Raw genomic sequence first — 16,026 nt, 5'->3', positions numbered from 1 at the left:
GTAAATAATTTATGAGTGGTCACCAGCAATATATATAGTCGATTATGGCCTTCTGGATTGTGAAGCCATGTATCTTGCATGTAGTTGCCAATGTTAATTTTAACTGGTGATAACTGCCTATAAGATTATACAGCACACAACCCTAGACTTTTCTGGCTGGCCCAGATGAATGTATCTTATGTGTTCTCTACATATGGTTTTGATAAATCTGCCAGTCTATCCCAACACAAACTTTGTTGCACTCACAGTGAAGTCTACCATGGTGAAACACAGATATGAAACGAAACAAAACAAAACATCAATTTCAGAAGCATTTCCATCTTGGATAAGACCACAAGACAAGAGAGGCTATTGAGATCCGGCTCCATACCAAAAACTTTAACATGGATGGAGACTTTATTTTGACTCAGTCCTGATACCTGGTGACTAACATGCTCAATACACAGATACACCAATCTGGAAACACACACAGCCAAGTTAAGCAAGCACTTCACTCTGCCCACTAATCCCACCCACTGCCTAGTTCAGCTTGGATATACAGTTACATCATAGCCCTGATAATGAGAATAAAGCTGGTGCCTGAAACATCACCGATTTTTAACCAACTGACATGACTGACAGCATAAGAAGACTTTATTAATGACAGTTGCCAAAAGCTTTAGATCATACATTACCTATCTTGTTTGGCTGTACATAATTTTGCCTTGCAGTTTACTATTATAAGCAGTAAGTAAGAACAGATGCTTTTATCCTTAAGAATATCAAAACACTAAACTCTCCACATTTCACCACTCCTGAATGCAGCTGTCAACAAACTCACCCACACAAGATACATTTGTGACAATGGACTTGATCAAGTTTGCAGTGCAGCCAAAACTCAGTGGCCTCCACAAAATAATAATATTATACCTGAATGTCATATACTGACAAGAACATAGGATGTCAGAAAGCATAAGTCAATTCAAAATACTATTCACTGATGAAATCAAAGCAGACAGTCTGTATACAAATAAATTATAAATATTCAATAAGGTCACATTTCATTTACTCTTACAACTTCTACTCTAGTACCTGCTACTATAAGAGACTGTGGATGTACTGCTATTTATAGTTTCTGTGTTACAAACTGGTCACAAATCTTACAATACCTTCAAATAAGCTAAAACACTTCTACCGTTTCTCAGTACTTACTTCTTTCCCATTTCGGGCAAAGTATACTGGAACCATCGTACAAAATGGGTCTCCTCTTCCTTCTAAAACCTGATCAAACTTAATTCCACAACCGATTCTGTCCCCACAATCACATCGTATGCACAACTGTGTTCCCCTGCTTCCCTCCTTATAAAGTCTGCAACAGTAAAAACACACTTTTCACAATGCTTTTTACTAGACATTAATAAAAATGGCAATAAAATGAATGACAAATGTGATAGTTACAAAGTACTATAAGCAGCACACAAAAATTCCAGTTAACTTTAATCTCTTTAATTTTCAATAACCACTTCACACATCCTGAATTAGCTTGGGTCTAGAACTTTGCCCAAATATATTATCCTGATATCCAGAAATGGGGACTAACAGGTGAAAAGGAAAAATTCAAACCTTGACATTGATATTAAAATGGACCCTAAAGAAACAAGGTTTGAGTGCTTTATAACAAACCATTGTCTTATGAATTGTATGATTTAATATGAATTTATTTGTTTGCCACTGATGATGACCTCTGGAGGTCAAAACGCATTTGGCACTAACTGTCTTTTCAAAGTGTAAACAGTTTTTGTTTGTATGCATAATTTTATATAACTTTCTAACTGTTCCTTGCTGTTCTGAATTTCTTTAGGACAAAATCTATGCCTTTATACATGATTAAGCTTCAACATACCTCCCACATTCTGTCATAAATCCAATAGATTCAGTTGCACAACCAATATGCGCATCTAGTGGACATCGCTTTGAACATAACCCAACTGAGATGCTTCCATCTGTACCAGTGTCTATAATCTCAGCCTCATAATAGCACATATCAGGGGTTAGTGGATGTGCTGCAATGTACACACCCACCCTGTCATCTTCATTAGGGGCATAACTATAAGAACAAAACAATACAAATATATAGGAATTATAAAAATCCCTTTACATGAGACATTCCATCAAGCTGTTTAGATAAATTATTATAACTTTTCAAAATTTAAATCCAGTTCATTAGCAATTTATGAATCATCCTAGATTCAAGCACAAGCAAAAGCAAAAAAGAAGGGGGAAAGATTACTGAAAGCAAGTTAGTTTGAAATCAGTGATTCTGTAAAACATTAACAAGGGTGTCAATAATGCTGTTAAATAAATATAACCAAACAAGGAACAGAGTGACAGTTTTGAGGTTCCTGCAGTTTACCTCATGCATAATTAATTTACAACTTCTCCTGGCTGACAGTTGTACCAGTAACAAAAGACATTGCACGTACCACACAGCCTGTACTGTACTTGTACAGAAAAACATGATTCTGTGCAGGTACCTTAGAAAATCACCATCTAAAGCAATTCGTTCATGTGAAATGTCAGTATCACGTGACATGGAACACTTCATCCTGAGCACTGGATATGGCTGCAGGTTGTGCAGACCTTCCATTGTTGTGTCATGAACAGGACAAAACAGGTTTTTGAGCAGTTCAAAGAGATGTGGGCTCACACAACTAAGCATATAGGGCACCTGAAACAAGTTTATATAACTTTTTAATGTTACTCTTACAGCATTTCACACACCCTCTATTACAACATGTTTACAAATACTATCACAGGTCATAAACATTTTACTGTTTAAATGTAAAACATACTTTGGATTTCTCACTATGCCACATTCCTGAGTGATGACTGTCTCTCATGGTAAACCTTCTAGTTACTTCTGGTTATGTTAAGTAGGACTAAGTGGCTTAGTGTAATTTAACAGGGCTCAAATAACACACTTTCCTCATTTTTGTAGAGTAATTACAACTGACATCCACTATAATCAAGACAGACATTGGTATCCCTTACCTGTTTTGCAATGTCATTGGTAAGTTGTGTAATGGTGCTAAATATTATAATATAAAAGTAATCACACACTTCTTTGTTTAAAGTAACCTTTACAATTAAATCACTGCTGTCATAACGTATGTTATGCACAATATCATACCACAGTTACCTAGATGATCTTCAAATAAATTGCAAAAGTAGACCTACTTGTTTATGAACGACAAGGTTTCAAAGTACAGATAATACAAAATGAAATCACGTGTTCAGTGCACTAAAGGCTGCAGTATATTCAAAATCCACGTACAATTACTCCAGTATGACTCCCGTCGCTTGAAACTGAAGATTATAAATAGCACTACTTTAACACATGCCTTCTTACTGTGCTGCGTCCTAGAACTAGGCCTACATAACCTACAAATTCCAAAAGCACATTTCTCTGAATTCCAATATATTAGAACATACAAATAATGCGCATTCAATTTAAACAATTCATTTTATTTGTCGCAAATCACGAAATGAACATATGTTAAGATGCCAATAAGAATGTACCACAAACCTTTCCGTCTCATAAAGTTCCATGTTTTAAACATTCGCCTCATTCAAATTACATTTTGAAAATCGGCAAATAAAGTCATAACAATGTAATTTCATAAAAGCAATAAAAATTAAAATGAGACATAAACTTAGCAATTTCATATTCGACTACTGAATAAATTACTGAAACATTCCACATAAATTCGAAAATTGCGCAAATTGCAACACAACGTACAAGTGACGTATTCTACACTCTTGGCTTCGTACAATGCAGAATTTAAGGAAGAAAAATACTTCTAATTTTAAAAATATATAGTCGGTTGCGATGCTGATATTGGAATGGGCTTAAAGAAATTTTGTAGTTTTCGTACCCGTTGATCCGTAGTTCTTATGAAGTATATCCAGTTGATTCTGTATAGGTTGAAATATTTCTAGGGATTTTTCATTTGTCATTGGGCTGTAGGAGTTGCATACTCGGGCCAGGAAAAGAAGTTTATAATTAATCGAAAATCCCTTAACACAACCACCACCACCAATTATTCAATACTTAAATATCCATATTTGTTTTGACAAGAAATTGCTAACATAAATAACCTACACACTTTATACCACCATACATTTCGCATGACGTCACACATTTATAAAGCCGTGACATCTACCCATAACTGGTTTTAAACTAGTGTAGCATTGACAAGAGTTCGGTCGGTAATGTTAACTACTGTCCAACTTACTGTCACGCCCCAATTAACACTGGAGCAGTTAATTTTACAAATTTGATTATGTCATGTGGTGCATTGTGCAGTATGGTCTGATACCAATTTCCCAAAGATCATGTCACCATTATTCTTTTAACAACATATGTTCTGCAGGTGTCTCTCCCTCTGAAATTTTCACATACCCATCTTCATAAGAGATGACTTTAAAACAAAGAAAAGAACAAGAATATTTAACTGGTGTGAAGACAAAAATAATTTAAGGAGGATTGGATTTAGTTTAACATTTTCATATTCTTGTTAAACTTTTTATAGTTTTTTAAACCAAATTAATTTTTTAAACTGTACTAATCTGCACATTCTGTACTTTATGACTTATTTCACATTCTACAGCCAGTCTAACTTCTGGATCCATGGAATGTATGTATGTTTGTTACCAATTTGGAACCAACTTGACAAGAAATGAGAATGGTGATCTGCTTTAACATTATCAAACAATCAGAAAAATAAACATAAATTCATATTAACAAACTCCACAATACTACAATTAAGCAAAGTGGCATTCATAGTGAGGGTACTAATGCACACATAGAGAAAGTAATTCAAGGCATATATTACTGAAACTCATTGTGATATGACACTGGATGGACCTATTTAAATGCAGAACACAGGAAATGGTTTGGTATAATGAAGTACACATAATGTCAACATTTTACTATGCATATAATACAGCTACTCTCTCTGCCCATATAAAACACACATTGAAAATACAAAATTATAAAGACCAGTATTTCTCAACCTATTCCATGTGGTGTGACATTAAAATACAGTATACTTAATTACCTTACAGCACACCAAACTGATCAGTACTGTCAAGTTGTCTGTGTATATCCATAAATTACCTTCATGTAATTCTTCATATTGTTACACTTTACATTTATGTATATTTATATTATGGTTCACATGAAAAATTGTAGGAACAAGTAATAAATGACTGATAAAATATTAAGATTAAAATGGATAATCTGGAAAAGCAGTATATAATACATGGGAACATTAAAAAATGTGAAAGCAGCAATACAATAAACAGCAACATGGGCTAATGAGATAACAAAACAGGGGTGAGCAATTCTCATGACTATTAGTATACTGTGTGTGAACTAGTCTTATTTGTGTATAACAAAATTGAAATTAAAAATGTCATAACATACTCATGACTCACACAGCAGTATGCTGGTTGAGAAACACTGGAGAATCCCTATATTGCAAAGAGCACTAGTTCTTGAATTGCAACTGGTTTCCATTAGACTATAACTAATGTTGCTACAGGATGTACAAAAATATCATACTTCAACTTCAAGGAAGACAATGGATTCAAATTAATGTTTAACCCCTTGCCATTTCCACTAACACACTTCTTAATCCTGCCAGACCCTGGTTTTAGATGAGCCCTTCAAATACAGCATACAAAAGGGCATTAAAATTAACAGCACTTAGGCAAGCATGGGGATTTAAAATCCCAAGTTTTCTACAGTCTTAGGCCTGGTGGAGGGTTTGGTAATCACACAGGTTCCTGAGAGATCCCCGGCCTACTAATGTGTGATGCCCAAATTATCATCTACCATCAGCATACAGGCAAGTCATAAAATACGATAATTACTCTTATCAAGACTGCAAGCAGAGAACTGTCTCCATAACAGTGCATTATTTGTTCCTGCCTAGAAATTATCCCATCTTTCCTTATTCTAATATTCAGTGTTTTGGATAACATGAAGACAGTTTGGGAAATACACCTGTACTGACCAATCAGAACCTGTTATGCAATATAAACTTGCAACTATATTTCTTGTTACTAACCAATGAAACAAAGCTGGACATACTTTTGCATTATGACTGCCTAGCACAGGTGTACAGAAATGGGGAACATTGTATAAAGGGGTTTTATACATTAAAACTGTAGTGTCTTTTTGGAAAGAGTCTACAGTGTGATATGTATTTCCAGGGCCTGTTGCACCACAATCAGCTGTGAAAGTCTTTTACAAAGTAAACATTACATAATTGTAACAAATATGTTTATAAAATTACAATATATTTACATGTGGGAGTAATGATTTGATGACAAATGTGTTCCTTTGTCCTGTCTATGTATTAAAATACTGACAAAACGCATAGCAGTACGCACTGCTTAATGCTCAAAACTTAACATTTCTTTTACATTATGAGCAACAAATCCCATTTGAGGCTCAAAAATTTATTAAGTTACACATGCACAATCAATCACGCATATGCATGCAAACATAATAACATATACTGTCTACTTATATCTGCAGACCTGATGAGCAGAATGAATTAGTTTAACAAGCTGATATAATGGAAATACAAATAGGAAGAACACACATACACAACCCTTATAATCCAAATTCCTACAAGTGTCCCTATTTTAAATGTTATCCACAACGCAGTGTTTAAAAGAATTTGTATTCCATTCCTAACTTCAACTTTCTTTTTACAGTTGGCTACAGTTTACCAGTTATATTTCTTAATATACAAGCCAATGCATTATTATTACATGATGTATTTTTAGTGATGGAAAAATACAATATCACATCCAGTCTCCTGCATATGCTCTGTCAAAAGGCCCCATGGTCTGCTTCATCAGTGATTAGCATCTTCTGCTCATGGGATCAGTAGTGGGGACAAACACTTCATGGCTTTACATCTGGCATGTACATTTTATCATATTCTATAATTTCACAGAACATTTCTATCTTGTTTGCTTCTGGCACAGTATATTATGCCTCAATTAAAATCAAACTTTTAGTATTTTACTTGGTTTACATCAAGGCACATCACCTCAGCTGGACGGAGTGCACCAAAGCCCCAGTCAGTGGCTGCAACACAACAATCTGATTCAATGTTAACCATAATTTAAAGTAATCGCTTAAATTCTCAGATATGAAATGCAGTAAGCATGGGGGACATACAACATTTTGGTTGGAAGCCTGATGGGAAGAGACAAATGGGAAGTCCTAGGCATAGATGGGAGGATGAAATCAAATGGAACAGGGTGTGATGGTGTAGACTAGGTTCATCTGGCTGAGGACAGGGACCAGTGGCAGGCTCTTACAAACAAGGCAATGAACGCAGTGAAAAACAAGATGTTTAAAAATCTGACAAGTAATTTTAACTTATAAAATCAGAAATATTAAATTACATAAATTAATTAAATACACATTTCATGCAGACAATTTAATTTACTAAATTGCTTGCTAGGTGACACTGCTGGATGTACACAACATAAAACAGTAGAGAAGCATAATGTATGTTCTGAATACATTTAAATTAATATTTTAACTTGCATTATGTAAAGTCCACATAACTGTTAACTGCAGTTTGATAAATACTGAAGCACTTACCACAGAAATGGCACTTCAAAGCACAGACAAAGCAATCACAGTCTGCTGAAGGAATTGTCAACTGCACTGTTTCTCCTTGTATATTTTCATTCATGCAACAGAAACATAACAGCCTGAATAGCAACTACAGACATTTCTGCTCCTCTGCTGCTAAAAGACTAAATTTATTTCTAATTTTGTGCTTAATATGGCCTGTTTATAGAACAATTACATGAAAAATGGTCACAGAATACATATTTCACACACCAACAGCTGTCTCATAACTGGAAAAACCTGACAACTCCAACAAACATAAAAGCCTGATACCAGAATGGCAATTTCTTCAGTTTGGGTATTTTCAGGTTTGGAAAATTCCATATTTATGTGGATGTTCCTGCAGAAAATATGTGTTTCATACATTTATTTCTCGAAACAAGGATCAACAAAAGAAAATGAAGGCTAACAAAACAAGAAAATATATGTCAACATCCAACATTACTACTCCTGATGAAGAATCAGAGGAAGTCTGAGATGATGACCTTACTCCCTCAACCTAATAAAATCCACTTAATTAAACTATGGAGTATTTTGTGCCACACTGCCTTGAAACAGGCCATGACGGCTCCTGCTTGCAGGAACTGAGGAAACCTAGGGGAAATCTCAAGAGTACTCAGCCTATGAGTCCATGTTTGAACTTGGTATCTCATTAACACAATGGAGGGCTATATAGCAAACTTCAGTTACACTCACATGTTAGTATGAAACAACAAACAGGGACAAAGATCAGCCATAACTTATTTAAAACATTCCTGGTAACTGACTAGAAGGCCAGATAAAAACCATGAAGAATTCCAGTTATGGTACCTTACCTGAGATTAGCCTGTGCCTTGCAGCTGACATAAGGGTTCTGCAGAATGCGAGGTGTTGTCTCCATGACACGTAACAGCAGGTTGTCCAAGTAGTCCTCCAGATCCTTCAGTTTCCTGGACTGGTGTTCTAACGATGCTTGCAGACTGCAGACCGTCTCAATAAGGTCCTACAGACATCACAATTGGGCATGAGACCTGAGGTTCAGACCATGGTAAAAATGCCAATGCTGGTCTTTGAGATTGTAATACCAAGTTGACTTGTGGGTAGATACTAATGTTTCAGAGCAACACTGGTACCCACCTAGAAGTCCACATGATGTTAGAACAGAGAAGATCAACACTGACATCACAAGTTATGGTCATGACATGTTACCTGAAACACTTTAAATGGAAAACCAACTATGCTGATTAATTTAACACTGGGTTTCACTTTCAATTCACTTCACAATGTAATTCTCACATTCTTCTTTCCGCTGTGAAATTAAAGAAAAGCATATCCTTAGAACATTCCATGCTTACATATGAAAGGTATCATCAATAAAAAGTTCCATCAGTGAAGTCTGAATGAGACTGAAGAGATAAAAAGTGTCAGCAAAATGAGCAAGAATGATCATACCATATCAGTGGGATTACGTTAAAATTGTTTTCTGTCATCTGCAACAGCCATAAATATACTAAATAATCTTATTTGATCCCCTTTGTTGACACTAAGTACACAAAATTCATATTTTGTAGCCGTATTGTGTGGACTGTATTTACTCAACATAATTCTGTCACCTTTCAGATACAGATTCAAATGTCAGTTCACATTTTGGTCAGTGCATGTGTAATCCCCCATCACTTTTCATCAACCTGTTGTTTGTATCAAGATGTCCATGATACATATGCAATCTCTTCTATGTGAAGATATTTAAGATCTTTTAGAGTAAATAGTTTTGGATCTTCAAAGTAGTAAGTAGTGAAACTGGAACATCTTAAAAACAAGATTTCCGTCTTCTGGGTTGTTGCGCTGTGTAGTCTGGTCGATGTTAACCAACGTTTCAGAGGTCATACTGCATTCATCGCCATGATGACGGAGGCAGTATGACCTCTGAAACGTTGGTTAACATCGACCAGACTACACAGCGCAACAACCCAGAAGACGGAAATCTTCATACTCACCGCTGTGAGAACCTCAAGTCTTACATCTTAAAAACAATTTAGCACTTGGAAAGTCAATGCAACACTTATTAATGTAGCAGTGGAAAGGTTAAATGGTTAAACGCACCTCCCTGGACTTTCCTTCAAATTTAAGTAGCACTTCAGGTGCAAGTCTACTGGGTGGTGATTGCACAGCTGTTCCTTCATTTTCACCCCCAATGATGATTCTCTCTTCTGTCTGTGGAATTTCTGGCATCTTGCTCTCTACAGAAAAATGAAATATTTAATAATTACAAGCCTACACAGGACCGAGACTCAATTGCTTTGAAACTTAATGGTCTACGTGTCACTCAAACAAGCATAATAACTCTGCAGAAAACTTTACTTGCCAACTGCCACCAAATAAAAAATAGTGAAACAGTATTCAGAAGAGTTCTTCACATCCATAATTGACTGCATTAAGCTTCACAAAAACAACCCATCATTAAAAAATTACAATAGCTCTTTAATATCTTTTAAATATTATGCAATGTTTTATTCAGTGCATATTCCATAATATTCTAACAAATAAACATCACCCAAAATTAAATTCACAACATTTTTACTTTGACCTCATAAACAATGTGAATCTTGTTGACTGACAGATGAACCATACAGACAATTTTTGTTTCACACAGAAAATTTTTATTTTACACATATGAAAAATATCATCAGAACTTCCAAGAAAGACGTCAGTGCCAATAACTGGTAGTGAGTGCCCAAAGTTACCCACAAATAATATGTTTCAAATTAAATTTCTAAATAAAGCAAAAATTACAAAATAAGTGACTACCAGAATTTGTTATGGCACAGTAAGCTTGTAACTAGTTAGTAAACTTTGACAATTCTCACCTTTGCGGAACTGTTTAAATTTTCTGGCAAGTCTTGAACCTTCCTTCACTTTTTCTTTCTCATCTTCCTTCTTTTCTGGTTCATCTGGCTCAAATTTGCGGGGTGTTGGCACTGGTGTTTGTGGTGCTGAAGTTTGTGGCATAGCTTGCATGACAGGACTGAGTGTTATGGCAGGTGGCGGACTGGCTTCCTTAGGGGTAGGAACAGTCTCTGGTTCCTCCTCTTCTGGTTGGCTGCTCAGAATGGCCTTGTCCCATGACCGGCGCTTCAATGTGTCCATGCTAACATCTGAGAAATTCATTACAGATTTAAAGTTTAATGTAAAGTTTACCCAAAGTGTACATAACAGATTTTAAGTTTCAGATTGTGATTATTCCCCTTTTAGGTGGTCATTTATTTAGTTCCAATGGGCTGTCTGTTACCTTAGAAGATATTAAACTTCAGAAAAGACTGATAATGTCCAATTTTATTAAATTACTTCAGTAAGAATAAAGTGAAAACAGATAACAGTTAACGTACTAGAAAGAACAATCATCCACAATGATTTGAAAGAAAAGTCTGGACATTTTGGTGACAGAAATTATCTCAAGAACAGTTTCAAACTGTATCTACATGACTAAACAACACATTTCATTATATTTAGTAACCACAAAAACTCTGGACTTTACACAAACTTAAACTCATATTTCAAATAAAAGCAAAATGCACTAACAACACTGTGATAATAAATAAGCAATTCCATTATTTTATGGTTGTTTGTTAAAAAAACCTACATAAAAAACAGATGCTTTCACTGCTTTTTCCTGAATATTTCTCTTCAAACAACAGTCTCAAGGCAGCCCATAACATATACTATCTTACCCTTCCCTTGTTTCCCATACAGCTTCCGTTCCCACTCATCTACAGTTCTGTTCACTGTTGACTTTACAGGCACTGGTGATTGCACTGGAGCTGTGGAGGTGCGTCGCAGAACTTCCCCACCTGCCAGATTTTCAAGTGAACCTACAACTGGCGTGACTGTACTTGTCTGATTTGTGTTGATTGAACTGCCAGAACTTTTGTGTGAAAGGTCATCAAACTGCAACAGAGATCAACAGTTGATTATTTTCTATAATGGCAATGAAGCCTTCTTAGACAATCCACCACAATGACATAGCATGAAACTCCCGATATTTTGAGAGAGACATCATCTCCAAAACCGAGTTTAATTCTGTATCAAAGCAAATGACCATCAAAGAAGATTTCATTATAGTTAGCCACCATGAATGCTTTGGATTTTGTACCAACTTTAAATTCAAATCAAAACCAACACATCCAAATTGAAACAATATTCACAAACAGTAAAATGTTCATACCATGATTCGTGGTAGCTTGTCTACTGGCTTCACAGTAATTATGGGTGGGAAACAAACACATGATAATACCATATTTTCCCTTATAAAATAAGAGCAGGAGCTAAAAAAACATGGTCAGGAAAATCAGTCTGCAACCAAAATTCTCAACCTCACATATTCCAAGTACATAATCAGCTTACAATCAGGAAGTACACATTCATATTAATTAAAAGTATCTGCAGGGGGAAATTTATTTTGACCTGATTAAGGACTTACAAATGCAGATAAAATTCTAGCTCTCCATATGGAAAGAGTTAAATTTTCTGATTTGTCTCCGTTATCCCAAAAATTCTACTCACTGTAAAATCATCCTCACTCTCCCCCTCGCTGATAACTCCAGGATCTGCGTCACCTGCAACTTGAGCTGACATTTGGCGAGAAGTTCGAAAGTCACCGTTGCCATCCAGAGAAACTTCCTTGTCACTTTTCTTGCTTTTCTTAACTGTAATTAGATACAACTACTGTGAGCTCCACTAGTTGTCAACAGAATTAGTGTACACTGAATGTGCCAATCTCTCATAACAGATCTGAAAATTTAAAGTATTTTACAACAATCTTAATAATACTGTACATACCATTGCCATTCCAACACTTACCCAGATTCTTGGCCAGTTTCTTCAAGCCTTTCCTTTTCTCTAGACTGCCAATGCTGAGCAGACTACCACCTGAAACAGAATTTAGCATCTGTAAACCAAACAGTGGACAACAAAGTGGGTCACACTACACACTCTCTTCATACCTACCCACTGAATGAGCCATGTGTGACAGATGTCCCATGGAAGACCGGTGCGGTTTATTGCTCAGATCTGTCAGGCTACCAGCTTTAACCAAGAATGCAACCCGCACCTCCAATTCTCCCCTTGGCTTGTTCTTCTCCTTCCCAGGCTTACTCTTCAAGTCATACCACCTGAAATTAGATGATCCACTATGACAGAAATATTAGTGGATGATAATGGTATAGTTTCAAACATTCTCAATATGGTGCTAGAATTTAGACTGAATTGTAAGTTCAAAAGCTAAGTCAGGCCAAGCATATCTACCCACAATCAGTGAATACATCTTGATCATAAATAAGTACTTTTATGATGTAAACATGCCACTCACCTGTTTCTAGGTCGCTCATACACATCAAAATCGGCCAAGGGGATGTTGACAACCCCCAGAAACTCATCAACTCCAATAAAATTACGATGCAGGACAGTGAGCACAATCTCAGCCACATTGCCTTGTTTTGGGATCTGTCTGCAATCCCAGCACAAAATAAAATTGGCTTTAAGTCGACAATCACTCAGCCTGTGAGAATCTGGCTTCCAGAATAAACCCACATCAACATGATTCTTGTCAATATTTCTAAGTGTTAATTAAGAGTGCAAAAGCATATTTTACATATAAGGTTGTTTTTCACTCTGTATTGTGAGCAGAGAACATGTTATGGGCCCATCCATGTCTGTGGTGTCTTTCCTAGGAATTAGACAACCTCGTGAACTAAGGTTAATTGTTGGAGAACATTTGTAAGTATAAACTGAAGTCATCATTGTAATACATTCTTTCAATAATGCAAAAACGTCAATGTTGCAACACTCTGTTAGAACAAGGTGAACATGAGCCACTGCTGACTGTTGTAATAATAACATTAGATCACATTATTGCAACAATGTCCTTCAATATCATTGTTGCCTTTAATACCATTGTTGTCTGTTATTGAACACTTGTACAATTTCAGTGCACAACAAGGTTTATTTTTGTTTGTTTACAAGATTTGTAAGATGTACTCTTTGGAGTACACCATAACAATTCTTGGTTATTTTTTTAATACATCAGGAAAATAATATTTTTGTGCAATTTCTTCAAAGCTTGGCAAGGTTTTCCATGGTATATCTCTTTAGAACATGGTGACCACTTATGACCTTTTTCCTGACAGCTACCCTTCTTAAGGATATAACTGTGCCAGCAAAGCTAAAACAAATATTTCCCCCACACATTTGGACTTATTTGTATATCTCTATAAGAAACCAGAATTCAGTGAAGCGTAAGGTTGCTTTAAAAGAATTTATGCTATGCCTATCTTGGGCTGAGCAAGCATAGATACATTTTGCAAGAACTGTGTTGGTAAAGTTATGTTTGTAAGGATAAAAGAGGCTCAAATATATCACAACAGGAAGAAGCACTTAATTATTCTGTTCTACTTCACTAGATGAAGCAACAGATAAAAACTAATTTTGGACACACACATCATGAATAGTCTCATACAGTACTTTTCTTTTTCACGAACTAGCATAAAAACAATATGAATACTACTTACAGTTCACATTCCTCATGCCAATCCACATCTTGCAATGCCTTTTCCTTCACCGATGTCTGATACTTCTCTTTGCCAAGTGCAATCGTCACAAATGCATCATTGGTTCCTGTGACAGACACTTTGATTTAGATATAATTATTTCATGTTCTTTCCTAAATAATTTTACCGACCCTCAAGGCATGGGCTCACATACATAGTAATATCCTGATCATTATTTCAAGCACTAACCTGAATCTTCTTCAGTATAAATGTGACTTACCATGTTTGCCTTTTGTCAACAAGCCCCTTGCTCTCTGGACTGAAAGAAATAAGAGTGTAAGATATTTATTAAGCCCTGGTCATGTCATTTCAAATTTAATTCACTTCAATCATTACAACAAATCACCATAAAATTAACCAACAACAAACCATTCAATATTCTGTTATTTTATTTATGATTTATTTAATGACAATGTTGGTAGTACAGGATGATTAATAATAAACTGGTCAGGATAAGAAAGCAAGTGGTCTGCCTTAAAGAAATGTGGATTGCTCAGCTGGATTCTTTATCTGTACTGTCCATATATCCAGCCACATTTCACATGTGCAATGTGTATTGTGAATGTATATTTAAAAATGATAATTTATTTAAATTCCATAGATTTTTCATACTATGTGGAACATTATAGTTTCATATTTATTACAGCTATTTACATAAATATTTAATGATTTCAAATGAAATAAGCACAAGAATATATATGTGAAGCAGTTGTGAAATGCGGCTGGATATATGCACAGTAATAGTAAAGAATTATTCTTCAGTTTCTTAACAAGCATTGTCATCACTACACACCAATTCAATATTAACACCAGTGTCAACTACAAATACCGTAATATTACTCTTTTGTATTGCTTTATGTGAAGAAAATGAGAGACAATTAACCTATATTCTAATGTACGCCTACAAGAGTGATAATATCAACCAATCATAGGCTATCATACCTGTCACTTGAACGTGTGTTGGACTCCACATGCTATTGACGAACAATGTTTATAAATTCCTAACACCAAAGCGACTGATAATTACGAGCTTAGGTATCTAGTTACTCCAAATCATGACAATTTTGCAATTGACCTCAAATGTCTCTCCCACTCCCACGTACAGTTCATACTACAACCAACGGGTTTGATTGTCACACGAACTTCCTGTATGACGTACCTCTTACATATGTGACCCGTGGTTAACGGAAACAAAATTTCAATACAGCACTATGATTGGTCACCTATAATCAAAGGAAATACCAATAACCGGATGAAAATACAAAGTGAAAGTAAGCATTTTCCCAGAAAAACTGATACTACTGTATAATAATAAAAATAAACATACATTATAGTCATCAGTAACAGATCCAAAAGCATAAGCTATAATTTATCAAATACTTATACACTAATGTTGATTGGCTATTTATTACCAACTGTTCGATTTATGAATGAATCGATTTCGTATGTATGAGAAATATGATGTTAAAAATAGTATTTTATATTGTGCATACCTCTTTGCTACTCATAATAACTGGATACAAGTCGTAATTTCAAAATGGCGGTAATCATAATTGTGATGAAACGTCATAAAAAATAGTTCAAAAACCCACCGCGAAAGGGCAGAACGCCGCACGTTGATTGGCTGTCGCATCAAGCATTCGATTTCTAGTTGATCGATTATTTGTATGAGAAAGAACATGTTCAAAACAATATCGTGGACTGTCCATACCTCTTCAATACTGATAATAACTGGATACA

General features: G+C 35.5%; 2 protein-coding genes across 14 annotated transcripts in view; both read right to left on the bottom strand.

Annotated features, from left to right (window-relative positions):
* LOC110835728 (SPRY domain-containing protein 3) overlaps positions 1-4,181 on the bottom strand; it is a 77,999-nt gene extending 73,818 nt beyond the window's left edge. For 7 of the 10 annotated variants that reach the window (XR_015536805.1, XR_015536806.1, XR_015536808.1 and 4 more), the window contains exons 1-3: positions 2,514-2,707; positions 1,883-2,086; positions 1,192-1,348 (exon numbers count right to left, since the gene is read on the bottom strand). Coding sequence is in view for 3 of the 10 variants with exons in the window: in XM_022076248.2 (XP_021931940.1) it covers positions 1,192-1,348; positions 1,883-2,086; positions 2,514-2,698 (546 nt within the window). In the remaining 7 variants the exon portion in view is untranslated. Of the gene's footprint in view, positions 1-1,191; positions 1,349-1,882; positions 2,087-2,513; positions 2,708-3,030; positions 3,421-3,565; positions 3,893-3,914 lie in introns of those variants that run through there. The other 3 variants (XM_022076248.2, XM_022076251.2, XM_022076249.2) reach the window with 3 other exon arrangements.
* Positions 4,182-4,955: 774 nt separating this feature from the next.
* Positions 4,956-15,451, bottom strand: Rip11 (Rab11 interacting protein). Of its 4 annotated transcripts, none has more exons than XM_022076228.2 (13): positions 15,229-15,451; positions 14,507-14,545; positions 14,248-14,353; positions 13,050-13,187; positions 12,689-12,852; positions 12,542-12,610; positions 12,245-12,387; positions 11,413-11,629; positions 10,552-10,839; positions 9,788-9,924; positions 8,521-8,687; positions 7,673-7,747; positions 4,956-7,162 (listed from the first exon to the last, which is right to left on the bottom strand). In XM_022076228.2, exons 1-12 carry the CDS (start codon positions 15,257-15,259, stop codon positions 7,708-7,710), a joined length of 1,539 nt encoding a protein of 512 aa, XP_021931920.2. In that variant the 5' UTR covers positions 15,260-15,451; the 3' UTR covers positions 4,956-7,162; positions 7,673-7,707. The 4 variants fall into 4 exon arrangements, with proteins under 4 accessions (XP_021931920.2, XP_021931919.2, XP_021931921.2 ...); XM_022076227.2 differs by having other exon boundaries at positions 4,956-7,147; XM_022076229.2 differs by lacking the exon at positions 7,673-7,747.
* Positions 15,452-16,026: the final 575 nt, after the last annotated feature.

Source organism: Zootermopsis nevadensis, unplaced genomic scaffold (assembly GCF_977971745.1).
Source record: "Zootermopsis nevadensis isolate Lab colony 2312 unplaced genomic scaffold, Znev_1.0 Znev_ptg000024l, whole genome shotgun sequence".
Taxonomy (NCBI): domain Eukaryota; kingdom Metazoa; phylum Arthropoda; class Insecta; order Blattodea; family Termopsidae; genus Zootermopsis; species Zootermopsis nevadensis.
This window is presented reverse-complemented; position numbering and strand designations above follow the sequence as displayed.

Excerpts from the sequence above, each read along its gene's own strand:
- Rip11 (XM_022076228.2), bottom strand. The coding sequence starts at position 15,259 with ATGTGGAGTCCAACACACGTTCAAGTGACAG. Across the intron at positions 12,853-13,049 it reads TATGAGCGACCTAGAAACAG|GTGGTATGACTTGAAGAGTA; the intron begins GTGAGTGGCATG and ends ATCTAATTTCAG. Across the intron at positions 11,630-12,244 it reads AGAGTGAGGATGATTTTACA|TTTGATGACCTTTCACACAA; the intron begins GTGAGTAGAATT and ends TCTCTGTTGCAG.